The sequence below is a fragment of the Protobothrops mucrosquamatus genome, unplaced genomic scaffold, assembly GCF_001527695.2.
Source record: "Protobothrops mucrosquamatus isolate PMUCROS unplaced genomic scaffold, P.Mucros_1.0 scaffold4, whole genome shotgun sequence".
Classification (NCBI taxonomy): Eukaryota; Metazoa; Chordata; class Lepidosauria; order Squamata; family Viperidae; genus Protobothrops; species Protobothrops mucrosquamatus.
In genome coordinates, this window is record NW_015386391.1 from 355,487 (window position 1) to 381,950 (window position 26,464).

The 26,464-nt window shown below is 56.9% G+C and overlaps 1 protein-coding gene across 2 annotated transcripts; it reads right to left on the reverse strand.

The window, feature by feature from the left end:
• Nucleotides 1-11,323: 11,323 nt before the first annotated feature.
• CLCN5 (chloride voltage-gated channel 5) lies at nucleotides 11,324-19,222 on the reverse strand. Of its 2 annotated transcripts, none has more exons than XM_015832438.1 (12): nucleotides 19,183-19,222; nucleotides 17,765-17,916; nucleotides 17,344-17,443; nucleotides 17,073-17,263; nucleotides 16,850-16,972; nucleotides 16,459-16,665; nucleotides 16,210-16,290; nucleotides 15,562-16,104; nucleotides 14,694-14,880; nucleotides 13,686-14,084; nucleotides 13,359-13,575; nucleotides 11,324-12,635 (listed from the first exon to the last, which is right to left on the reverse strand). In XM_015832438.1, exons 2-12 carry the CDS (start codon nucleotides 17,888-17,890, stop codon nucleotides 12,545-12,547), a joined length of 2,265 nt encoding a protein of 754 aa, XP_015687924.1. In that variant the 5' UTR covers nucleotides 17,891-17,916; nucleotides 19,183-19,222; the 3' UTR covers nucleotides 11,324-12,544. The 2 variants fall into 2 exon arrangements, with proteins under 2 accessions (XP_015687924.1, XP_015687925.1); XM_015832439.1 differs by having other exon boundaries at nucleotides 16,850-16,968; nucleotides 17,069-17,263.
• Between the last annotated feature and the right edge of the window lie 7,242 nt (nucleotides 19,223-26,464).

The following is a 26,464-nucleotide window of genomic DNA, read 5'->3' on the forward strand; positions in this document are numbered from 1 at the left end:
ATTGGCGGAGAGGGGGCGGAACGGCCCTGGCCTTAAAGGGCTGGGAGTCCCGACAATGACAGCGCGGAGCTCGGGGGTCTCGGAGCCCGGACCGGTCAGCGGAGGCAGCCCGGCTCAGCTGCGGGGGAGGCGCTCGCGTCGCCCAGCAGCGGTTCTCTTCCGGCGAGGGCAGCGCTGCCCAGACCAGGAGCCTGCCTGTGCGCTCCGCCCGTTCGAGCTGCGGCTGCCCGTGGAAAGCCGGCAAGCTGCCGCCGGCGCCCACGCGGGGATTCCCGACGGCCCGCGTCCCCCGCAGGAGTCGCGCGCGGGAGCCAACCGGGAGGAGGAGGAGGGCGGTCCGTGGTCCGCGCGAGGCTCTTTCGCACTCCGTGTGGGGCGGCGCTGTTGAACGCTGGCTTTCCGCCTTGCTTCGTGGTCAGAAGTGCCAGGCGAGGAACTTTGCAAATCTTGCATTTTTAAAACGCAACAATATTATTGTTGTTTTAGGTCTTTAACCCAGCCTTACTGATTAGGATACAAAAATACTTTTAGGGTTTCAAAACATATTGAAGGTTCCTAGGTGCCTGTCAGCCTAGCAATTCAGCAACATTTGCAGCATTATTCCAAAACAGCATTTCACCCTCTAACATTCCTTTCAGCTGCAAACATTTTTATCATCGTTTCTGGAGAAGGAAAAGGATCCTTCTCTAGCCCTGGAGCCAGACTTTCTTCCTGGTAGATGATAAAATGTCCTGGGTCAGGTCAGGATGACATCTGATTAATCGGATTGGTTCTGAGCAAGTCACAAGCAAAGCCTAGAAGGGCCTTTGCTCGGGGTCTCCTGTAAAAGTCAAGGCCTGAGTGCCTGGGGAAGAGAAAGTAAGGAAGGAGTCGCTACTGTGGGGCAATGCCAGGCAAAATGCAGTTAGGAGGGAAAGAAACTAAGATTTATCATCTTTACCATTGACCCCAGCCAGGATGCAGACAGGGTAGGTCTATGTTTTTAATCTGCAGAATTTAACAAGAAGGCAAGAAGCCCAACGTGACTGGCAGGATATATCAGAGTTGCCCAGTGCTGTGGCTTTTTGCAGGCCGGCCTGTGCAGATCTCCATGGGGCTGCATTTCCTTTTCCCTCCCCAGGGAAGATTTTCTCTTCATCAGCACTTGGCACTCCGGGTGAGGATTAGCTCTAGCAATAGCCTTTTCTCACCTTATTCATTTTTAAAGTATGTATGCTGTGCTTCCATCCTAAAAAGGGATCTGGGATGCGGTACAATATTTTTCAAATGTTATATATAGCTAATGCCCCTGAATATGCATTCTAAATATTTGTGAAATTGGCCAAGTTCCCCCTCTCCAGCTGGATTCAAGGCAAGGCCAAACTTTTAAGCAGATGTTCCTGCAGAAGTTTCCTTTGGTGGGCAGGTCCAAGGGGCAGAAATCCAGGCATCCTGGTAGTTTTGTAGTTTTGCACTTCCTGAGCCTCCCTGCCACACATTTGGTGCATTTTCCGATTAGCTCTCCACCACCCGTCAGGTCCCCTCTTGCTGGCCTTGTGGTCATATAGGAATCAGCCAGGTTTGTGAGATTTGGCAGACTGGAAAATGAAGAAAAAAACAAGGAATTGCCACCTTCTGGGGAAGACTCTCTCTGCCAACCACCCAAAACTTCAAGGTGGTCTTTCACAGCCACCTGTGCCTGGGTGACAAAGTTGTTTGCCTTCCCAGAACAGCTCCAGTTGTGGAACTCAGTTGCTGTAGAAGTGATTTTGAATGTGGCCCCCAGCACATGTGTGGTCTTCAGAGCAGTCCTGAGCAGATGCCCCTACTGGTCCTCCCACACAGAAGGGGGGGGGGCTTCTCTCAAAGCTGCCTTGGAGTGGAGAGGAGGAGCCTCTCTGAAGATGAAAGGGGATGGAGGCTGAACAGCTTTCCTACCCAGGCCAGTCTAGGGCAAAGGGACGTGCCTAGACTTTCAAATAAATGGGATGTGGGGTGGGGGAGGAACACAAACGCATGAGCCAGCAAGCCATCTGGAGGAAAAAGCCCAGGGCAATGGCCCAGCTCCATATTACAACAAGGAGCAGCTGGGAGGTTGGTGTGTACAGAGCAGGAGGAAGAGAAAACCAAACAATAGAGACCCTCAAGGAGTCCCCTTGTTCTAATGGCTGCCTGCCTGCCTAGAGGTGGCCCCTACAATACCACGTGGCCCCCAAGGCAGTTGTTTGAGTCCTCTTGGCCTACATGGGCCTTTGCCTCAGCACCGAGTGCCAGTTCTTGAACTAGAGGTAGGGGCGATGGGTCAGCAGCCTCTTTAGATGTCCCAGTGTCTGGGCTGGGATAACTTCATGCAGAGGCAGCTGGCTTTATATTGCTTTCCACAGAAGATAAGGGGGGGACCCAATCTGATGACCCCTTTTGTCTTCTGCAGAGGGACACAACCTGATCCAGACATGGGGGGGGGAAGGCTCCCATTGCCAGGCTTCTGAGTCTGCCCTTCTGCTGAGCTGGGGCCGGAGGAGGGGTCTTCTTCTTCAGGCCTCCAAGACAGCCAGGAAAGGCTCTACTCTCTTCCTGGGCTGGACTTTGGCTCTGGTGAGTGGAAGCATCCACTGAACTCCTCCTGAGGGGAACGAAGTAGCTAAACATCTGGATCAAATAATGGCCGCCTTGCATTCCAGACTGTCTTATGCAAGCATTTTCTTGTTAGTGGAGAGATGATCAGGCCAGACACGCCGGCCAGCTGGGGGCCTCTCTTCCACTGCAGCTCTCAGCCAGGCTGCACCTCGGTTCCTGGTCCCTCTTGCCAAGGTCTCCCTGAGTGGATAGTTGGTTCCAGATTTCCTTGCCTGGGAATCCCTTGCAGGCAGTCCCCACCCCCGCCAAACTAGAGAGCAACCCCCTTCAATGCTGCCTCTGCTCCAACAGCAAAATGTGTCCCTAATGGTTGCAGGATTCCCTGGGGTTAAGCCCTCTTTGAAAAAGAGCTCCATGTTTGCACACATTTCCCTTCATCCAGACAGGGCAGTCCTCACCCAGCCCCCAGTCACAACTGCAGCAGCTCCCCTGCTTTTCCTTCCATCCTCTGAAAACAGGTGCTTGACAGGCCCTCCTTTCCACCAGACCCCCAGAAGCCAGGAGTTGTCCTGGGGTCTTCAGAGGAGAGCCCTCCCAGAGATTTGTCAAGTCATACTTAAAGTAACTTTCCTCACAAGTGAAGTGATTTTTCTCCTCCTGGTGGGAGGAAAGGGTGGCTGAGAGAGCAGCTCTCTTGCCTGAGTGCTGCCTCCATGACCTGAGCTGCCTCTCTTCCTCATGAATAATAATAATAATAACCAGTGCTTTTTTTCTAAAAAAAAAAAAAGGTGCCGGAACTCACACATGTCATACAACCCTCTTACCTACCCTACAAGGTTCCATCCAAAAAAGGTGCCGGAACTCCATTCTGGGTGTTCTATGAGAAAAAAAGCCCTGATAATAACAATAACAATAATAATGTTGGAAGGGACCTTGGAGGTCATCTAGTCCAACCCCCTGACCAGGCAGGAAACCCTATACCATTTGGGACAAATGACTGTCCAGTCTCTTTTAAAATGACGGGGCTGCTCTGCGTTGCCTTCCTCCTTGGCCTGCACATTTTACCCTGATGGGCTGAGAGCAAAATGTCTCCTGGGCTCTATATTCTGCTTGCCTCCCCTCGCCTGCTGCTGACACACAGGCCTGGAGATGAAGCCCTCGGGGGTCTGGGTGCTTTGAAACCGCAAGAGGCACATAGTGAAATCTATGTACAAGCAAGCGTTGGTAGCCAAGGTCATGCTCTCAAGCTTCAAGGCTACTTGGAGGACTGATGGGTAGGCCCAGGCACCAAGAATAGCCATGCGGTTAGGGTTAGGGTTAGGGTTAGGGTTAGGCATCCTTGCTGAAAATCACACTGGATCCTTGAGAGCCCCCCTTTCCCCTCCCACACACATTCACTGCACTTCAGGATGACAATGAAATTCCTTTTGTGGTTTTTCCCAAGAAGAAAATATTGAAAACATTTCTGACTGGGACAGTTTTGGCTCTACAGACTTTGCACTTCTTCCCAGAAATGTGCAGGCAGCTGTGAGCAGAAGACTTGTGTGGGAAGCTCCATTTGACCTGACTGGAAAAGCTGGCTGCCTTCTGCCCCTCGGGCCCAAGAGCAGAATCCCAGGAAGATCTGCAAGTTCAGGCAGGTGGAGCAGGGAATTCCAGCATCCCTCCCAGGAGCAAAGCAAGGTCTGCAGAGGGGAGTCTTACTCACACAGCCTTATTAGATGTGTGTGTGGCTGTGGGAGGGGGGGAATGATTCTCTTAACAATGACCTTATCTACTGAGACTCTTGGATCGGTTCTACTGACATGACAGGAAATTAAATGATATTTTTTGAATCCCTCCTCCCCTCCCAACAAAAGCGTTCTGTGCCAAAGGCAAACTTTTTACGGGGAAGGAGCTGTACTCCAGATGTTGGGCTTTCAGACTTTGTTAGGAGCAGCAGAAATGCTGTGGTTTCACTGCAAAACCTGAGGGAGGGGGCAGAAGATGACCCAAGCTATTACTGGCAACATAGGATGGAGAAACAACAACCAAGGAGAGGAATAATTATTTCTTCTTTTAAATGGTTTTAGCATGGCTTGATTGTTGATATTCACGTTGTAACTATTTGAAGATCTAAACATATTTGCAAGTAGCTATTTATCATTGTAAAAGAACAACTAATATCAGAATGACCACAAAGGGGAGAAAACTTCTGTCTTATGAAAATATTAGCAGTGCCAATGTAATTTTAAGCCCCAGATTGCTGGGCTGTTGAAGAAAGAAAAGACAATGTGTAGACCAACTGAAAATAATAATGTAGAAATTTGATAAATAAAGAAATGAATAAAACGGAGGGGAAAGAGGTATAGAAAAGGCATGCTCTCAGTGCATTTACACATGGGGCGTAAACTCCCCTCGGTGTATTCATAGACCAGAGCCGAGCAGTTGCAATGACCGGCTGCGGACCACAGCAAAATAGCCCTCGCTTATTTCAACGGACCGCATTTGTTCGGGGGTCGCGGGGCGTCAAGGCGGTTCGTTCAAGGGGCTCCGACGAGCATCCGCAGGCCGCTACTGCGCCCCCCACTCCCAGGCAGCGACCGCCGAGGGGCACCGGAGGAGAGCCGGACCGCGGGGGGCGCTGCAGTGGCTCCCCCTTTGTTTATCCAACGGCCAGACCTTCGCCCGCCCCGCCCTCCGCACGCTGCCAAGGAGGCGGGCCAGCCCGCCCGGCCGCCAACAAACGCTCCCCGCGCCCTGCGGAGGGAGCCCCAGAGAGCGCAGACGCCCCTGGCCGTCGGGCAGCGCCTCCGTGGCCGGGAGCTGCGCTCGCGCCTTCTCCGTCCCTTGCCCCGCATGGCTCCAGCGGCGGCCCCGGCGGGCCAGCAGTACTTCCGCTCGGACAGCAGCGACTCGGCCGCCTACATGCTGGGCAACCCGAGCGGCTCCGAGGGCGAGCCGCCCGCCCGGCCCGAGAAGCGCCGCCGCCGCAAGCGCTGCAGCCCGGTCTGGCTGGCCGTGGCCGCCATGGGCATCGTGGCGCTGCAGATCGCCTCGGCCACCGGCCTCTTCGTCTACTTCACCATGTCCATCGCCAAGGTAGGCCGGGGGGGGGGGCGGCGGCTCTCCGGCAGGCCGTCGTCGAAACAAAGGCGCGCTGGCGGAGCCGGAGCGACCGCAGATCCCAGCCTTCGGGAGGAGGCCCCAGGGCGCCCCTTTGCCTGGCCCCGCGGCGGCGGCGGGGGGCGGGTTACGGGCTCTGGGCGAAAGTGCAGCGCGGCGGACGATAACAAGAACGGGAGGGGGGAGGGGGGAGGGGAGCCCCAAAGGTTCCTTGGGCGGCGGGGCGGCGCATCTGGTCCCTCAGCTGCAGGAGAGGATGGGGCACAGGAGGAGGCGGCTGAGAGTTTCGGTTTTGTCCCGAGAGTTTCGGGGCATCCGTACTTGAGAAGCATTTAGAGTTACGACTTACAAGTCGTTATATGGCAGAAGGCGAAGGCCTGCCCCGAACGTCTTGCCAGAACAACTGTGGCCTGTTAAGCATCTCTGGAAAGGCGTTTGCCGAAGCACTCCGGCCTCTGCTGATCCCCCTCTCTCAAGGGCAGCCGGGTGTGGCCTGAGGACTAAGGGGGTGCCCGGACTGAAGACTGGAGTGGATGCCGGAAGAATTATTCCAATCCTGCTCAGTACTAACAATTACTAACAATTTGGAAGGTGCTGATCAAATCTGCAGCCCCAGTGAGCTACTGAATAGTCCAGAAATGATCCTGAGTGCTTAGCAAAGCAAGAGAGTGAAAGGCAACACAGAGAAGTCCCAAATTGTTTGTTTAGGACACAAAAATGAAATACAACATGTAAGTGGAGGAGCACCAGGCTTGGAAACAATACTTTTGAAAAAAATCTAGGCAGAGTAGAAGGTTGCCAGCTGAATGTGAGCCAGCAGGGTGAGTGGAGGCAAAAAAAGACAAGAAAAGGAAAAGAAAGAAAAGCACTGGTTTAATAGAGAAATATAATTTCTAATCACGTTAACCCGAACCCTTTGTGCACTCTGCCTTGGTTGGAGCCCCCACCCCTCTGCTTGCAGGCTGAGCAGGGAAGAGGGGTGATCAAGAGTGGGGCAGAGAGAGGAAAGGATCCAGTATGTTCAGTGCTGAGAGAAAAAACGGTGCCTCGGGGTGGAGAGGAGCTGGAGAGGCCACAGGGAGGAGGACTAGACCTGCAGGAGAGGCATAATAACAACAGACCGAACTTACAGGGAAGCAGAATCCAAGTGAGTATTAGGAAAAAAATCCTAATGATGTAAAAACCATTTGACTGGAACAGGGAGCCGAATGTGATGTGTTCCCTTTGCGGGATCTGTTCCTGCAGCCCATCTGCTCAGGATGCTCACAGTGGACCCTGCCCTGGCTGCCCCCACCCCCAATCCGTTCCGCCTCTCAGAGCTGACCAGAGGGCAAGTGAGCTGTGGCCAGGGGCCTGATGCCTCCAAGGGCAAAGATAAGGTGCAAGGGAGATTGTGGGTCATGGAGTGGCCGGCCTTTCACCTCCTCCAATGATCTGCTCCTCCCCAGAACTTTGGCTGCTGGAAAGACCAGAGCTGTGGGTTCCAGGACAAAAGTGTCTACAAGAGAGACTTGGCCTGGTCCTGTAGCAACACAAACCCTCCACCCTGGTTGGAGAAGGAGGGGGGAGGGGTTCTCCAGCTCCGCCAAGAGGGAGGGTCTGAGCTGCTTCTGCCCACCTCCACTGGTCAATGCTGTGGGGAGTATTAGTTGGAGGGCTGTCGAGGGGCAGGGATAGCATTCACTGTAGCCTCTTTGGGGCTTTCCTGGCCAGGCTTGGAGGGGTTGAGAGTGACACTCGGGGCCTCACTTCAGTCAGACGCTTGGCCCATAACATCAGATGGCCTGAATGGGGTTCCATGATTCTCAGAGGTGGCCATGTTGGGACAAGAAGCCAGCCTTCCTCTTGAGCCAAGGGGACAGCTGATGGCCGCTGTGCTGGGCCCTCAAGGTGTTGCCCTGACTTGGAGGAAAACCTTGGGTATAATAATTAACCTTGCTGGGAAAGGCACTTCCTTGTCACTTCTTGGAATCTGCCCTTAAAACTTTTACAGACTTTCCAAAACAGAAAGTTGCCCAGGGTTGGGGGGAGCTGCCACGTGCACCCCTTTCCCCTTGGCATTTGGGGCCTGGGGCCTGCACTGTCACCCCAGACCCAGCTAGAAGGTCCTGCAAGGAAAGGCAGCTTCTAGTGGTTGTGCTGTGTACCAGTTTCGGAGGCCTTTTGCTCACAATGTTTACAACGCTACTCTTGCAGGCCTTCTCTGCCCAGCCCTCAATCCTGCTATCGCTTGGGAGAAAGGGCTGGCAAGGGCTTTGCGTGCGTGTGCTTGTTTTGCGATGAGGGAAGGATGGGTGTGACCAAAGTTTCCTGAATTAAGCAACTTGCAGGCTTAGTTTGGCTTTCATTTTCTCTTAATTGCCATGCCAAATCTTTGAGATTGCAAAAACACACAGGGAGCCTGTGCTGCTAGGAAGGCCTCTTTGAAGGGCTCCTCACAAGGCCTACGCAAAGACCCCCCCCCCCCGCCTTGTCTCTGGCTCTGGAGCACTCTGAGCCTTTCTAGCCAGATAAGGGTGGCGTTTCCCCCAGGCAGATCCAGGAACAGCATTCGTGGTTGGCTGTGGCTGGGGTGCTTCAGGGCACTTGGGGGTTAAACATGAGCCCTTCATCTGCAAAAGGAGTCGAACCATCCTGCAGTAGCGAAAAGGGGGGCATCTCCATGTGCCCCTCATCATTCGTGGGGAGAGGCTTTTTTTGAGCAAGCTTTTAGGGGGGGTCCTGTGGGAGCTCTGGCCCAGGATACGTGCTGACTGGCGTCGCCAAAGCCTAGCAGCAATTGTGTGTGCAGCCCTTTGTTTACAGCTAGTGCTGATTTCGCAAAACCTGACCCAGTTCCTGGTCTCAGGCTGGGTGCCCAGCGTGCCGGCTAGAGTGAGTCATCACTGGGGCATCTGGGCTGGGTTTGCCTTTTCCAACTGCTGGGGGAGATTCATGGCAAGGGGAGGGAGGCCCCCAGGGGTCCTGTTCCCCCTGGAATATTGAAAAGCAATTCCCCTTGTCACTTAGCAAAGGTCTCTGCCATGTCCTTAAATGGGCATCCTCGTAGCAAAGGTGGCAGGTCTGAATGCAGGCCGCTTGCCCGAGTGGGCAGAGCAGTGGGAAGCCCCCTTCCCCCCAGCTGCTACTACCCCTTGGCACCCCTCACCTGACCCCTCCGCCTTTCCTTCTCAGCTCAAAGCCCAAACACAGGGCACCTCAGAGGAGCTGAGCTGCCTCCAGCTGCTCAACAGGCTGCAGGAGCTCTCGGAGCTGGAGGAGCTGATGAGCAGCCAGCCGTGCTTCAGGCTGGCACTCGGCATCCAGGACTACGTTGCCATGGTGAGAGGCCTCTCCACGTTGCTGCTTCCTTTGGGATTCCGGAGCCCAAAATCCTGAGCCCAGTCAAGGAGTTCAGGTTGTGGGGCTGCAGGGAGGCCTGAGGGGAAACGGGGGGGGGGGGTAGGCCAGTCCTCTCTGAAATATACCCAAGCAGCGTTTCGCCCTCTGGCCGGGCATCTGTCGCCCTGTCCTGCCCTGCCCTGTTTGTCGGTTTCCACCCACCTCTTGAATCCACAGCTTTGCTCAGGCAGTCCGCCTTTATTAAAGGGCTCCTGCATGTCCCCCCGTCCACTTGGAGGCTGACCCCATGGGTGGGGGGGATCCAGAATGACCCCCGTTGGAGGGAGCGCTGGACCTACGCCTTAAGTCTCCTCATCTCATTCCTTTCCAGATTACTGAAAATGTCATCCGAAGGAGCACCCCAAGGGGTGAGTCTGCAAATGGGGAGCAAAGCGACTGGCCAGACCTGGAGGGGAGGGAGAACCTGCCAGGAGGCAGAGTAAGGGGCACGTTGTTTGCAGAGGGACCCCCAGAGATGAGCAAGCAGCTCCCCTCCCTCTCTCATTCTGCTGCCCTGTGCCCCTTCCTTCCTTCCTAGTCAGTGCCTCTCAGAAGCAGAGGAACTCCAGCTGGCAGCTGGGCAGCCGGCCCTTGGCACATCTCACTCTCAGGAGGCCGAGCCCTTCCCAGCCAGGTGAGTCTGCAGACGGCTGGCCCTTTCCTTGGCTCGGGCGCCCTATTTGAGGTGTCCTGAGTGCTGGGGGGCTGGCTGGGCTCAGTTGCTCACCAAGTGCTCCTTCGCGGTTGGCCCTTGCTGGCCCCCCTGGGCCTCTCCTTTGCCTGCCTCTCTACAGCCGGGCAAAGAATGAGGTGGCAGGCTCCCTTAATGCCAGGGGGAGGGGGGGCAGCTGGGCCTCGCTTGAGCTTCTCCCAGAGAGGGGCTGGAGCAGGGCCTTGCTCGGCTCAAGAGGGAGGGAAGGAGGGCTGGCTGGATGTGAGCTTTTGTCCTTGGAAAGCCTGTGAGGCTCCTAGGTTTCTCTCAGCTCTTTGCCCTCACAAACACAGCCCCTCCCTCCCTCCCAGAAGCTCCAGGGTTGTGTATACATCCCCTCCACCACCTGGGGTGACTTTCTGGGTCTCTTCCCCAGGAGGCCTGGGACCGGTGTTCCAGGACCTGCAGCAGTCCTGCCAGCATCCCATCCGCCACTGGGCCAGCAGGACCATGCATGCCCACCTCCAGAACCTCACCTACCAGGACGGGCAGCTGCAGGTGAGCCAGGCGGGCAAGTACTACGTGTATGCCCAGATCTACTTCCGCTACCCTACTGAGGGGGGCGATGCCCGCTCCCTGGGCCACCAGCTGGTGCAGTGCATCAATCTCCAGAGTGTGTACGGGCAGACCATCCTCCTGCTGAAGGGCGTGGGTACCAAGTGCTGGCAACAGGATGCAGCCTATGGGCTCCATGCCCTTTACCAGGGAGGCCTCTTTGACCTCAAAGCCGGTGACAAGCTCTTTGTTTCCGTCTCGTCGCTGGACGTCAACTACGACGATGAGGCGGGCAGCTATTTTGGAGCCTTCCGCCTTGATGTGTGACGTTGGGGGACTGCACCCAAGGGAGCCCTGGCGTTGGGGCCTCATTATCCCCCCACGCAGAAGCACTGGAGGACACCCATGCTCCACATCACTGTTCCTTCTCCTGTTAGTGGTAGTGACCAAGCTGCCCTGGAGGCAAAGGCGGCGGGGCAGGGGAATCTGCAGCCCTCCTGCTGCAAGAGACTCCCTTGCATTCTGCAGACCCTGGGAGGCTGCTGGAGCCCCTTCAAAAACTCTTTGTTTGCTGTGGGTCTCCACCGCACACCCTGCGCCATGGGGAGATGCTCCATTGTAGCCATGTCTCTGAAGCAGCCAGAAAGGTGATGGAGCTGAGCAGGCTGGCAACTACCAGGCTTCTGACTCTCCTGGACATGCCCCGGTGCCTTCTGCTGCAGAGCCCTCCTCTCCTCTCCATGCGACCTCCTGCCCTCTCCACTACCTCCCATCACTCCAGCTGAGACATGTGGGATTTCCTCCTGCCAGGGAGGACCACTTCTGGGCTCCCTCCTCCTGTGCCTCAAACAAGCTGAGCTGCTCACACAGCAAGCGGCAATTCACAATTCTTATTTCCAGGGCAAGAACGTAGGTCAGTGTGTCTTCTGGGCAAGCGAGCCCCACCAGGGAGGCACAGGGTGCACCTTCCCGCTGCCTCTCCCCGCACACACTTTGGGTGTGACCCTGAATGGCATTAGCACTGAGTATACCCTAGCCAAAGATGGCTGACCTGGACCAACCGGAGCCTGTGCCAGCTGGGTGACCTGGGTGGCAGCCCAAGAATCTCCCTAGCCCTTCCTGGAGGGAGGTTGATCTTCGGGTCTGTGTCCTGGACTTTGGTGGGAAATGGCTTTTTTCCTTGGCTGGTTTTCTTGAGGGATCGTGTTGTTCAGGAGCTGCATCCAGAACGGTCAGGTTCCATCCAGCTTTTATTTGTGGCTTAGCATTTTGCATCCCCCGCCCCCATTGTCAGTGCATGGTTCAGTGTGCTACATGCACCTAGGCTGTGGCTTCATTCGCTAGCCAGACTGTGGGACGGAGGCAAAACAGCAGGCTGCCATTACGAACCCTGAAAGGGTGGGCAAGTGCAATCCCCAGAGGCACAGTACAGGAAGCACTCTGTTTCTAACCGGTGTGAGCCCCACGTTTGGACTGGGGCAGCAGCCCTTGACTCGACCTCCTTGGCCACAGGGCCTCTTCTGGCTTCTCCGAAAGACAACGCACACCCTAGGCTGTCAGCCATGAGTCATGGTAGTGTGGTGCGTGAACCTGGCCCAGCTGTCTTGAATCCCAGTCCAGGCGGTTCTTCCCCTTTGGCCTCTTCCCCCCTTGCCCCTGTGCCCAAAGAGGGGGACGCCCCACGGCAAGAGGCTTTCAGGAGGCCAGGCGGGCTGGGCCAGGCAAAGCCAGCAGTGCTGCTCCTGCAGCTGCCACCTTGTTCCTGGGCAGCTGCAAGAAGAGGCAGCAGACTGCCCGGAGGTTCAGCTTGTTGGCTTGGGGTTATCTGGTGCCACTTGGGAAGAGGCAGGAAAATGAGCCCCTGGATGCGATGCCCTGCTGCGCATGCTCTGGGCAGCCTGGAAGGGCTGCTGCAGCCCAAACCTGACCTTCCGGCCATCACCCTTCCATACCAATTTAGAGGGGCTTCCCCCCCCACGCCCCCCTCTGGGTTAGGCAAGAAGCAGCCACTGCCGGCTCAGTTAGATTGATTCTTTTACTCTGGCGTGGAACCTCCTTCCCAGCGCAGCTCCCCAACAAGGCTACAATCAGGCTCTCCTTCCCGAGAGGAGATTACTTTCCACAGATTACATAGTGCAATTGGTTATCTTGTAGAAAAAAATAAAACATGATTATCGCTTGCTCCACACGGGGAACCTGAAGACAGCTCTGGATCCTCAGTAAAAAGAGGCAAAGCTCAGGTCCCTCTGGCCAACGTCCGTGGGGCAGAGGAAAGCCTCCGGCCCCTCCCGGGCTTCAGTTGAACAAGATGGAGTCTGGATCCTGGTTTGCCATCTGTGCTATGTGCTTCAACACGTCCTTCTTGGTAATAATCCCCAGCAGCTTCCTGAAAGAAAGGGAGAAGCGACTGACCTCAGTGGAGAACGGGGGCTCCCTTCTGCCCCGTGATCAGTTCAGCCACAATGGTGGAGGGAGAGGCAACGGGGCCACCTTTCCACCAGCCCAGAGAATAGCCTGCCTGGAGGCTCCCGGTCACTGGAGCTCCTTCCGGGCTGCTGGCACAGGGAAGGGGGCCTTGACTGAGCCTGGGTGACACCTCGAGGCCTGGCAGAGGAGGAGCCACCCGAGTCTTCCACATGGGGCATTTTTTTTAAAGAGCTGCCATTCTGGGCTCCCCTGAATTCCTTGTCAGCTTTTTCAGCAGTGGAGAATTTTGCTATCAGCCATATATAATTTGTATACACAATATATTTTTTCATTACTGCTACTGAATTGTCCTGTCTTTCGTTTTGAAGTCCTAAAACAAACACAAAGAGCTTCCCAAAACCAGGAGGGGCCCGGCCAGCTAAAGTGCTTCCACTCCTTTATTGGAGGTGCGACCTACCCCGTTCTGCCCCGTTGGAGAAAGTCTGGGAATCGGGGCCCTTCACCGGCTGCGGTGACACTATTTGTCCATTGCCCACCCCAATCTCTTGCGACTCTGGCACGCGTCACGCGAAGGCAGCTCTTACGCTGCAGTGAATGCCCCAGAGGAAGACGGCCCTCCCATCCCTCTGAGCCCGCAGTGGCCTAGCGCAAGGGAAGGAAGCTCAGCAGGGCCCCTTCTCACCCATTGTGTGTGACCAGGCACTGGCGCAGCCCAAGCTTTCGGAAAATGTCCACCACGATTTCCATGGGGGTTTGGTCTGTCACAGTGAAGGGGCTGAGGTCGAGAAGGTTCCGCAGCTTGAGCAAGGGGGGGGAGCAGGGCGGCAGCGGGGGGCAGTGGTCCGTGAAATAAATAACTGAGCTGCTGACAATCCCTTCTTGCTTCTTCCGGGCATTTTCTGGGGTGGGGGGGAAGAGAGAGTCAGAACTGGAGGGGCAGCCCACACCCCACCTGGGAAATGGAGGCGGCCACACTCGGGCATTGCCAGGGTGCTCTGGGCCTGCTCACCCATGGAGATGACCAGGTCTCGTCTGAGGACGAAGCCCACCAGGCGCCGAGACTCCCTGGACACCACCACAGGATAGCCACTGTAGGTGGTCTCGCCGATGATGGTCTCCACCTCCTCCACCGTCATGCTGTCCTGCGTGAGGACGGTCAAGGCGGGGCCGCTGCGCCGGGGCCGCATGACGTCCATGGCCAGGGTCTTGTGGCTGAACTCCTCCTTGGCTTCCAGAAAGGGGTAGCCATTCAGGCGGATGTGGGCATCATAGATGCCCTCCCGGCCGATGGCGTCGGCCACCCACTTGCTGGTCATGGCAGCTGCCATCAGGGGCACGATGTACTCCAGCCCTCCCGTGAGCTCAAACATGATGACCACCAGGGAGACGGTCATGCGGGTCACTCCGCCTGCAAGAGCCAGAGGGACGCTTATCTCTTTACGGATCATTTCTTTTACCAGAAAGATTTAAAAACTACAGAAACACAGAAAAAGATTACAAAGGGATAAAAGCGAAGAAGAATAAAAAAGGCAAGAAAAAGCTACCTAAAGAAGCTTCTTCAGTTTCTAGCCCAGCTGTTCCGTCCTCTGCCCTCGCCCGCCCCACTGCCCGCCCCCCTCCTTCCCAGAAAGAGGGAATCAACACATCATGAAATCAGCAGGGAGGTCTCAGGAGGGCCTATTTCAATGAACAGCGACTGGGAGGGGCTTCTGTGGTCAGGCCTTTCTCTACGGCCAGCAGCCAGATCTGGCCAAAGCACTTTCAGTTGACCCTCAGGCTCACTGTCCCTGAGGCTGCTCTGGGCTTGAGCTCAATGGCCCACAACCATCATGCTGAAAAGCCTCTTTCAAGGGTCAGGCCTGGGGGGGGGAGCGGGGGAGCAGCCCTCCTTGTTCCCCCCACATTTACACTCGTCTAAAGGCAGCTGCCCCTTCTCGGCCACAATGGGTCTGCAACTCAAGGGCAGCTGGAAATGCCCAGGTACCCACCCAGTTGGATGGGCTCCCTCATTACTCACCCAGGCAGGCGGCAGCCCCCACCATGGCATAGAGGCCGGGCGTGATGCAGTCTGCGCCAGGACTGCACCAACCCTTGAAGATCCGCCAGTCGGGATGGTGGTAGGCCAGCTGCTCCATGCCCACGCCCAGCAGCCGGCCCGCAATGGCCCCCACCGCCATGCTGGGGATGAAGAGGCCCGAGGGCACCTGCAGGGGAAACTGGCATCAAGGGGCAGCCTCACCTCATCCCGGGGGAAGAGGCCGCCCAGGCCTGCGCAGACGGGCCCTCGGGAGGGCTGGGAGAGCCCGTCTCCTCCGGCCCCAGTTCGGCCACCGGGTCAAGCGGCAGGAGGCCTCAACCTACAACCACGACCAGAACTGAAATTTCCATCGTAAGCCCTTATACTCGTAAGTCCGGTTGGACCTGATGTTGTGACAATTTTTACAGTGGTCATTACTGAATCATAGTAGTCATTAAGTGAATCCAGCTCCCCCAATGGGTGTTTTATGCCAGAAATCAGCAAAACAGGCTGTAAATCGCCACAGGATGTGGCAACTGGGCATAAATGTGGGGCCCCTGAACTGAAATCATGCTACTGCGGGGGTGCTGTGGCAGGTGTGCTTGTGACTACAGGTCATAGGTCACTTTTTATGAGGCAGTCATAACTCTGAATTGTTGTTAAATGGTCACAAGTCAAAGGCTACCTGCACGTCAGACTATTTCTGACCTCCAACCCCAAGACAGCCAAAAGCCTCACGGCTCAGGAGGGAGATTGTGGCAGGGCCCAGGGCCCCAACCGGCCTCTCCTGGCTTCATGCTCGGCAGCCCCCTCGCCCGTCCCCACCCTTCTCCGACAGCCAATCTCGGGGGGCTGCGGGCTCCCCCACCTTCATGCCGAAGGTGAAGATGGTGATGAAGATCTTCAGCAGGAGAGCCAGCATCAGCTGCCACGAGGCTATGTGGATGCCCGGCCCAGCAGCCCGGTCAGGCAGGTCATCCCCCTGGGTGCTGTTGGGGGCACTGAGGTAGTCGCAGAGCTGGGAGGAGTCCAGGAGGCTGCAGTCGTTGAAGAGCTCCGAGATCAGCTCGCTGGTACTCATGCGGGTGTACTTGTTGGGAAAGGCTAGCAGGGCGGTCAGGGCCGTGACCACCAGCACCTCCAGCACCGGGTACCGGCCCAGCTTGGTGGTCTTGCGCCGCCTGCACCAGGCAATGTTGCTGCGGATGAAGAAGGCCCCCCAGAGCCCCCCAAAGATGCCCAGCAGGATGAAAGGCACCAGCTCCAGGAGATGCCAGGGGCTGTGGAACTCCACGTAGAAGAGCACCAGGCGGCTGTTGCCAAATGGGTTGATGGAGCGCAGGGTGAAGGCTGCCACCAGCGCAGCAAAGAAGGAGCGCCAGAGGGTCTTTAGCGGGAAGTAGTAGCTCACCTGCAGAAAAGAGAGGGAAGGGGCCCACTCAGCCGCCCGCTCGCAGCCCAAGGACTGTCTGAACAGGGGCAGTTCTCGGAGCAAGGCCCCAGGGGGTGTCCTTACCTCTTCCAGACTGAACAGGACACCTCCAATGGGGGCCCCAAAGGCCACTGACACACCGGCGGCCGCAGCAGCCGACAACACCTGCACGGGGAACAGTCGTCAGCAGAGCCATGGGTGCAAAAGAGGCCAGAAGCAGCCCCCAATTCCTCTCCGTCTCTCAGCAGCCTTGGGGCAAGATGCGGGCAGCTCACGACTATTCCCGTGTCCATGCCAGGCCTACGCCAAATGGCAGCCCACCCCAGAGCTTACTTCCCGGCGCTTGGCCTCATTCTTCCGATACTTGGTGAAGAGGTGGCAAAGGATGTTGCCGCAGCAGCAGGCCACGTGAACCAGGGGACCTTCCTTGCCCAGGCTCAGGCCCGAGGAAACGGCCAGCACCAGGGTGACGGTCTTGATGAGCAGCGTCCATTTGCCCAGGTAGCCTCGGATGATGAAGCCACTGAGAATAGTTTTGATCTGGAAGGCAAAAAGGCTTTGGCTCACCGACTCCCTTGGCCAACCCCGAGTGCAGGAGCGCTTGGGAAAGCAACGCAGCTCTGGGAAGGAAGGAGGGGCGTCACGAGAAGTGGGGGCGATGAAAGAGGGCAGAGGCCCTGGGAGGATCCAGAGCCCCCAGCCTCACAGTCACGAGTGGACTCACCTCTGGGATCCCCGAGCCGCAGGCGTAGGGAGCAAAGCCCCGGACGAGCAACACAGCCAGGAAGGAGAAGAACACCGCCCAGAGGATGTAGAGGAAGTAGTTGAGGACGTAACTCAGGGCTCCCTGTCAGGGCGAGAAGTGGGAGGGCGGACCATGAAGCACACTGGACTCACCTGCAGGGCTGGCTTGCTACCTGGTGAAACAGGTTCCCCCCGACACGTACCCCTTCCTCTCTGCCAGTCAGCAGCTGCGCCCAGGTCCTCCACTCAGGGCACTTGTCCCTGTCCTCGAAGGTGATGTGGGTCGAGTTCCAGCAGCAGTGCTCGTGGTTGTACCAGAAGCCTTGCAGGCAGACCCCCTCCTTCAGATCCGTCATCCAGTGGGCAGTGATGTCAATCAGGCCGGCCAGCAGCCCTGTGGGCAGAGAAGGTCACCATGGGAGGGGAGGGGCTTGACCGAGACCCCCGGTCCGCCCAGCAGCTCCGGCCCCTCACCTGCCCACAAGCCGATGAGCAGCATCAACAGCCATCCTGAGAAAGCGTCACTGACGCTGCGCACCAAGGCCCAGGTGGACTCCTTGCTCTTATTGGCGATCTGGGGAGGGGGAGGCGTTTAGAGCAGGCTTCCACACCACCCCCACAGGGAGCCCATGTCTGGGATCAGGGAGCTCCACGTGGGGCAGCCCACATTCCCCCTAGGTACAATGCAGAGCAGGGGCCGCCTTCTCCTCCCTCCCTGCTCAGCCCAGCACATTCCTCCTCAGCGCTTTGCCAGGGGGAGATCAGCCTTTTCCCAGCTCTGATTCCAGGCCACTCTGTTCCCCTTGAAACAAAATGTTTGCACAAAGCCCTTGCCCACCCATCTTGCCGGGCCTCCCGCTGGCCACAGTCCTATCCCAGAGGAAGCCCGACTGACCTCTCGGTGCCGGTCACGGTCCCGAGACTTCTCGCGCACCCAGTCGATGGTGTTGAAGTCTTCGTAGGTCCCCACACCTGGGAGCGGCTCCTGCAGAAAGTCCATCACCTGCCTCGGCCCGTTCATCCCACCTCCACTGTACGAGGAGAAACCTGCAAGGGGTCAGGAGACGCCACCTTGCTTTCCTTCCAACCGCCACAGGACGGAATGCAAAGTCCCCGGAAAACAAAGGTGTCTGCTGAGGAGCCGAGTTAATCTTTAAGCAGCTTCAGGGGAGAGGAAGGAGGGGCAGTAAAATGGCTGCAGAAAAGCTCTGAGCCCCTGGCTGAACTTAGAGGCAAGACCAAGTTTGTCTGTTAAAATACGTTCTGGTTGCTGACAGCCCCTTGTCCCCAAGCTGCCTCCTCTCTGCTGCCTGCTAAATGCCAGCTTTCTTTTTTGCTGCAGCCCACAGACCCTAAGAAGACCCCAGGGGGCTTCGAGGAAGAGCTTCAGGATCTCGGCACGTAACAGACACCAAAACGAGGCTCCCACCAGAGGTGACAGGACGCCCGTGTCGATGCAGGCATTTTCCCTCTACAGACATTTGCCACACTCCTTGCCATTGCTCAGTCCCACTCTAGTGGGCAGGAAAAGGTCATTGGGTTGGATGGACACACCGCCTTTCTTCCTTGGGCTTGCTGGGTGCAGAAACCCTGACCCCGGGCGCCAGTCAGCTCAGCTCTGCTTCTGTGGATTTGTACAGAGGATCAGAGCCAAACTCAGGCACCAGATTTCTGCTCCCAGTGCACCAGGTAGAGTCTGAAAGCTCAGCCTTCGTCATCTTAATCAGTCCAGTGGAAAGCCTGTCTCCACTTGTTCATAAAATCTAGAGAATTCCCAATAGTTTGGGATCAGCTGTCTGGGAAAGTAGAGGAACTGGTGGGACCTCCTGTTCATCTCTCAGTGCAGTACTCTGGATGGCTTTGAGGAAACTGGGAGCACACACAAACACGAGGCCATGATGGCTTGGGAGGAGCAAAGCTGTGGATAGCCCTGGTGCCAATCACTCTGGTGTAATGTGGGAAAGCTCTACTGCAAGCCACGATGCCATAAATATCACCAAATTTCCAGGAGCTAAAAGGTCCCAGCACAGATGATAATTTGGTGACCTCCTGCTTAAATGTCTGCCCAAGGGAAGCCTGCTGTCCTTGTAACCGGAATCCCCGGAACATCCGACCCCTCCCCAAACATCCCCAACTCTTTCCTATTCAGGCAAGCGTGTGAGGCCGTGTCTCCTGGGACTCTGTTCCACTGGGTCAGCATTCAATGTGGACTGTCCTCCCCTCCGCACGGCAACCGTGCCTTGGCTGAGCCAGGGAGCCGCAGGGCATCAGTGGAAGAAACACGAAGAGGCATCGCCGGCTGGCTCAGGTTACCTTCTGCCGACTCTCCGTCCAGAGGAGGGACGTCGTCCGCCATGGAGAAATCCAGCATTCCCTCTGCAACCTCCACCAGGTCTTCATCGCTGCTGCTCCCCTGCTGGAAACCTGTAGGATTCATGGCCAAAGGGCACCACACCTGCAACGGGAAGCAGGGGTCACTTCTGTTGAGGCAGCCCTGCCGAGACCCTGAGCCCTGCACCGTCGGGTCGGGCCCCCGGCCTCTCTCCCCCAGCAGCCAGTTCTCTCACCAACCGCCCCGGGAAGCCCAGTGTCCCAGCAGCCGGCCCTCCCGCCACCAGCAAGGCCCAGGACTCCCTAGGCCCACTTTGAAGGTTAGCCATGCTGGTCGCCAGCCAGAGGAAGCCCAGGTTGCATCAGGAACCCAAAGAACCTTCTTCCCGTTTCATTGGGTGGCCTCCATTCTGTTATTTGGGGAAGGGGAAAAGAGCCTCTGCGTGGCCACTTTAGCCACTCCAGGCACCATAACGTCCCCTCTCGTGAGCCCCCTTTCTAGAGTCCCAGTCCCAAGGGGAGATTTCTAAGACACAACACCTGAGAAATCTCCACCCAAAGCCCCCCCCCCATTGCATTAGTGGCCCACCAGGCAAGAGGAGAAAGTCAAGGGGCCGAGAGGAGAAGGCGCTCTGTGTTTGGGAGGCATTTAAAAGCTGTCTCTGGAAGCTCAGGAAGCATCTTGAGGGAGGCTGATCTAAGGTCACAGAGACAAGCGGGGCGGGGGGGGGGGGAGACACCTGCCAGGTGGTTCCCTCACTGACAAGAACTGAAGAGCTGCAGTGTGAAACATGAGTGAGGCAGTCAGGTGAGCAGGCTGGAAAGCCAAACAGCTCCCCCACCTCTCCTCCCCCCCCAGCCTCCAGCCCAGCCCAGCCCAGCCCAGCCCAACACATTCCCTCCCCCCTCCCTCCTGCCTGCCACGTTCTGGGCCACAGATTAAGCAAGGCTGCCCCATGTGGTGGATTTCAGGCCCAGGAAGGGAGCAGGAAGTGGGAGGGGAGGGCTCCCAGATAGGGCTCCCTATAATGCAGAGGGGGGGACTGGCCAGCAGAGACCTGGCACCAGACAATCTGTGTGGCTTCACAAAACAGCTGCCTCTTGACAAATGCTTTGCCAAAGCTCACCAAGGAGACAACCACAGACCTGAGGGCAGCTATGAAGCAGGAAGGAGGAAGCAGCCAGCCATCCTGTCCACCTCTCCTGGCTTGGCTGGACAACAGGTCAGCACCCGCTTTAGCCAAAATACTCCAGCTGTGGCTCTATTTGCAGAGAGAGCGTTTGGGACTCGAGAGGGGGAGTTTCACAGGAAGTAACTATTTCATCACAGTGGAGGGTGGATGTTGCCCTGGCTGCTTACGGGGCATAAATAAGAAAAGCCTACAAGGGGGAGAGCTCTGGGGTCCTCGGTGCTCTTGGAGCTGGGCTGTTTTCTTGCAGACATTTCACTGCCAAACTAGGACTGAAGAGGTCCTCCTCCTTCCCCAGGGAAGTGCCCCTCCCCCTCTCTGCCCTACTGGGCTCCAGACTCCCCCTCTAACTGGCTTCAAGGGCCAACTCACACAATTGCCTTGATCAGCAATGACTTGGCAGCCGAACACACAAACCTTTGCACTCCCAGAGCAATTTCACAATAGGGATGTTCCACCAAGAGCACTTGGTTGGAAGTGGTTCACCCATTGGCCCAGCTACCCAAACAGCTGCAATGCTTCTGGAGCACTTATGTGAACAGATTTTGAAACAGACAGCAATTATATACCGACCTATTTATCTAGGAAAGCTGAGCCAGAAAATCAGAATTTGGGGTCAGAATCCTTTTTAAGATTTGGGCCTGCTGAGCTTAAGAAAGGGCATGGAGGGAGGGGAATGGGTGGCTCAAGGAGAAGCTGGGTGGAGAGCATTGGAGGCCACCAAGTCAGAAGCTTTCATCTGATCAAAGCAACCGAGGCAAGCAAGGAAGGAAAAGTCAGGGATCTATTTCTGAACTGGGTGAGCCCCCAGCCAGCTGTGCAGAATCAGGAGCAGGAATAGAACAGGCCTTAAGGCCTTAAGTTGTGGAGGTCTTCTCTTGCTCCGTCTACCAACCCAAAGCAGCAAAAGTCACAGGTGCCAGGGACCCAGGCCGCATCCAGCTCTTGCTGTGAGCTACAGCTACCTGACCAGGTGCTTAGGAGCCCAAGGCCTATGGCAAAACACGGTGCCCATGAGTTTGGCTTAAAGTCATAGGCAAGGTACACAGCTCCACTACCTGCTTTTTGGGGGTGGGGCATGCCTTTGCAAGATCACTTTCCGAGGAAGGCTGCCCAGTCTTGAAGACCAGGCTTGGCTTTCTCTCCCCAAAGCTTTCTGATCTCTCTAACCGAGTCCAAGTGACTCCCAACATGCATCACTGTCATAGTCCAAGCAGAGCTTAATGCCTGGTCTCATCAAATCCACATCAAAACAGCAGGTATCACATGTCCACATAGGTCACCATGCTGGCCACTTACAAGTACTCTGGATCTGAGCCCACAACCGGAGCCAAACTATCCAAGGGCAAAGCAGACATAAATCCAACGGCATATTTTGGCCTGCAGAAAGGTCTGTTCTTGTGGGCAGGGAAAAGCAGCCGGGCCCTCAAACAGCTCTGATCCAAGCATATTCACGTCTGAAGAACAGTTAGCCTAAAAAGTTTCCACAGAAAGGAGCAGTTTGGTTTCCAGGGAAGGGACTGAGAAAGCAGAACAGACAGTGCGTTTTCTTTGAAAATATCTGGTTCCCCTTCCAAGAACCAGGAGAACTGACTTCCTTCCTCCATGCTGAGCAAGGCCAAATCTGCATTGCAGCCGGTCCCGTTGGAGTCAACAGGGATCGGCAGAGACTTTGCAACATTTGCTTCCCTTGTCCAAATATTTCTGAACAGAAGGCACAGGTTTGACCTTCGACATCCCTGCAAGGGCACAGGAGACAGATGTCAGTACTTCATCTGGACCTGGCCAGGCTTATGGACTTCCCAGGAAGAAAAGTAAACACAAACTGCATCAGAGAATCTTGAGCAATCAAGTCTGTGGAGAAAAGTGGATTCTCTGTTTTGTGTGCAAGATGCCAATTAGGCTCCTCCGTAGTCAGAAGTTCAGCGCTATTGAGAACAGCTGCTGGGAGGGAGAAGCACAACAGTTCAGGGCCCGCTGTTCTGCCACTGTCAACAGTGGCCAAGGGAACTGCCAGACTGAGCGCACCCTGGAATCGGGACCATGTTCTGGGCCCCAGCAGGCCTTTGGTTTTCTGAACAGACAACCCTGCACCACTTGGCAAACTGAGCTGGAAATAGCTGGATCTCAAAAGCACTGATCAAGGCAGCTCCTCACTCCCAAATGCCACCACCAGCAGTGGCCAGAGGGGTGGGGGTGGGGAGGAAAAGAGAACTCCACATGGATTTCAGATGGACACCAGGGATCCCGTGCTGAAAGGTCCAAAGCCACCTGGCCAGCAATTTGGGTCCACTCTGATCCAGGAGGCCCAAGAGCGACGGCAGGGAAAGCCAGTCTGTCTCTCCAGTAACTGCCATCCAGGGATTCTGATGCCTCCAACTCTCCCTGGAGCCAAGTGGATGGGAACCCCACAGGCTGCTGGCAATTCGGAGAGGCAGCACTTCTTTCTCCTCGTCTTAAATCCCTGGGGACAATTCTAATGTTCCCACGCTGCAAGAAGAGGCATCTTCCCCTGCCTGGGCCATTCCTATCTGTCCCAGCAGGGAGGCTGCTCCTCCCCTCTGGGTTGGTCAGGGCCCAGGTGGCGGCACAGAAGCTCCGATGCTGATCCCGGGATGCGGCCCCAGGCACCCTCGCCCCGGCCGGTCCGGACTCGGGAAGGCTCCCTGGAACAGCCCCTCCCCGTCACGGCGCCGCCTCCTCCTCCTCCTCCTCCTCCTCCGGTCTTAGGGTGGCGGCGGTCAAGCTCTGCCCCAGCTGCGGGGGTCCCAGAAAACAAGCCGCCCAGAGCGGTCATTAAGAGCCCGCATTTCGCTCAGGGCAACAAGGCAGGAAATAAGCCCAGCCGGGCCGCCCGCTCAAGCGAAGCCCCGCAGAGCGGCCGTCCGGCCAGAAGCGGCTTCGCTCTCTGCTCTTTACAAGCGGCAAGGCGGAGCCGCCGGTGGGGCCGGCAGAGAGCCGGGCAGGCCGTTCGCTGCGGTGCCCGGGCGGCGGCGGCGGCCGGCTCCCTCCTTCCTGCCTTCAGGCTCCCAGACGCGGCTCTCCGCCCGCAGCCCCGGGAAGCAGCGGGCAGCCCCCAACCCCCCTCCCCCGGCCACGCGGCCGCTCCCGGGCACACAATGCGGGGCCCCCGCAGGGCGAAAGGGAAACGCGGCGCCGCTTCGCCGCCTCGCAGCCCATGGAAGGGGACGCGCGGCGGACACCGGACGGGCCCGCTCTCGTCCCCCCGGCGCCCCCCAGCCCGGCGCTAGAGGGTCCGCGGGCGGGCGGTGGGGCCGCTGCGGGTCCAGTCCCGGGTCTCCTCCCCCAGGCGGACGGTCGGGCGGGGGACCTGACGCGGCCCTCGCCCCTCACCTGCGCGGCGCCGGCGGGGCTCCTCCGCCTCCGCCTCCTCCTCCTCTCAGCGGGCGGGCGGCCACCGGCCGGGCAAGGGCGGCGCCATTCGGACGCGCGGGGAGGGGCAGGTCATGTGACTCCGGGAACAGCCCTCTCCCGGGCGGCCGCGGAGCGAGGGGCGGGTCTTTCCAGTGCGCAGGTCGGAGGGAGGGGCCGGCCCCGGAGTCGCCATGTTTGTCTCGGGCGCTGTCCCAGCTGCGTGCCGGCGCCCCCTCCCGGCTGCTCTGGAGGTTGCTTCTAGGCGGGACCCAGCGGCGTCCCCAACGCCCAGCCGCCCGCTTCGGTCCGTGGCCGGCTGGGGCTCTCTAGGAGGAAAGTCAAGGAAAGCCCGGAGCCCGAGGCCGGTGGGCGCCTTCCCCCAACCGCGGGCCGCCGCCGTTTCTCGCCCGTCTCGCAAAGCCGGTTCCTGCAGGACCCTCGGCGGGCGCTCGAGGCTCCCCCGGGGAAACGATGCTCTGCGCCGGGAGGGGCTGCCGTTCGCGGCGGCTTAAACAGGAGCGCGCGGGGCAGGGCGCGATTCTTGGTGTGCTCCGCCTTGCAGGAGAAATCTCTTTTTTCCATTTTATTACAATCGATGTGCCCTGGAGATGAGCGGGGGGCGGGGAGGGGACCCGTCGCTCTCTGCCCCGAAGGTCTCTCGCAGGAGTTGCTGACTTGAGAAACTCTCCGGGTTTGTCCCCTGCAGATTCCGCTAAAGTTCAAATCCGGGCACGGAACCTGCGCAGCGCAGACGAAAGAAACGCGGTTGTTCAACGGGCACCCGGCAGGGCTCGGTCTGCCCACGGGGAGGCTTAGCAGAGGTTAAAGTAACAAATGCTACGTAAGGGAACTTAACTCAGAAACCATCGAGTAATCCATTTCACAAATGTCTAACGGCTCAGACGCCACTTTTACTCGACCCTGTCTGCCATTCCCAGGCTAAAAGGAAGGAGGTGAGGCTGCTCTTTCACCTTGGCCAGCTCATCTGCAGGGTCACCCTCGGAGAGGAGGATAAAATCGTGACCATGACACCAGCACCCCGCGTGAATCTACATGGCTTTGCCATGTTTGGGCCCCGGAGGGGAGAGGAGAGGAACTCTGGCTCAGAGAGAGCAGGAGGGTTGCGGAGTTTCACTTTCCCTCCCACCAACGCTGGTTGCTGGACGAGAACAGGATCTTTGTCATCCCGAAACTCTCCAAGGAACCAAAAGAGGAACCCCCTCCCCCATTATCCCAAAAGAGCCTTGTGATGCAGGTCAGCTGAGAGAGCCCCCCCCCCCCCCGGAGGCTTTCTCCCTCTCGACTCCTGGATGCCACACCAGTTCAGGCACTCCTGTTTTGCTCAGAGAACTTGAGGGCAGTGAGTCATCATTTCCCACCAGTTTTCTCTTTTAAGACAGGACAACAGTGACTCCTGGGCAGTTCCATTCTGCGGCTGGGGTTTGTCACAGGAGGCCTGCTCACTCACTGCCTCTTGCAACTTCCTGACATGTCTTTTTCTCACACTTTGGATGCCTCTTGTGACATTCTCCTTCTGAGAGGAGCTGAGTGCTTGCACGTTTCCAAAATAGGGTTGGACAGGAAGATGGTTTGTTTGAACTGGAACTATTTCGGCCACTAACACTTCCCCCAACAGAACTTAACCTGGAGTTGAAGAAACTCTTTTTGACTTACCTAATCTGAATGAAGTGTTATGTTTCTTTGATGTTCTATTAAAACCCTTATTTTAATGTTTAATAGAGCGAGTTTGGTCTTGTGCTTAGGGCACCAGGCTAGAAAGCAAGAGACCGTGAGTTCAAATCCTGCCTTATGTATGAAAGTCAGCTGGGTTATTTTGAGCCAGTCACTCTTCTCTGTCTAAAATACCTCACAGACTTGTTGTGGATAAAATAGGAGGAGGAAGGTGTGTTGGATCTGTTCACTGCTTTGAGTTATTTGTAAAAATATTTTTAAAGGGTGGGATACAAACAAATACATGGATGGATGGACGGACGGACAGACAGAAAGATAGATCTATATAGATAGGTAGTTCTATTAAAAACCCAGTGCCAACTGAAAATGGGTAGCAGCAAAGGCAGCAGCCCTTCTGCAGCCTGGGAGTGACTTGCCTGGGGAGGAGAGAGGTGGACAGAGGAGGAGCCCCCAATCCTTCCTGGACAGGACCAGCTTGTCCCAACACACAGCCCCTTCCTAAGGCCAGGACAAGAGACTACAGGAGGGATCTGGGCCTCCCGCTCTGGTGCTGCTCTTCCCAACCTGGCCTGCCAAGACAGGCAGCTTCTCTGCTGCAGTGTCTAGATAGAAACTGAAGGCAAAGGGCTGGGGCTTCATGACTGGGGTTTCCCAGGAAATCCCCCAATGAACCCAAACTCCTTCGTTAGGAGGGGAGTTGCCGCCTGACTTCTAGCTTCCTGCCACAGCGTCAGTCACTATCTCCACATCCTGCTTCAGAAAGGAAAACGCCAAAGAGAAAGGAATTGAAATTGCAATCTCAGCCGGGGGAGGGGGGTTTCAAAGCCCCACAGAGGTCACTGTCACTGCCCGCTCCCCTCCCCCACTGCAAGCCAGCCTTCTAAATTGTTTCATGGAAATCTTGTCTGGTTGAGCTGCAAGAGCTCCGCACCATAAGAGATAGCATGTGCTGGACTACCTGCCAAGCCAGGGAGACGGTTGGCTCTCAATACTCACTAGCCATGATA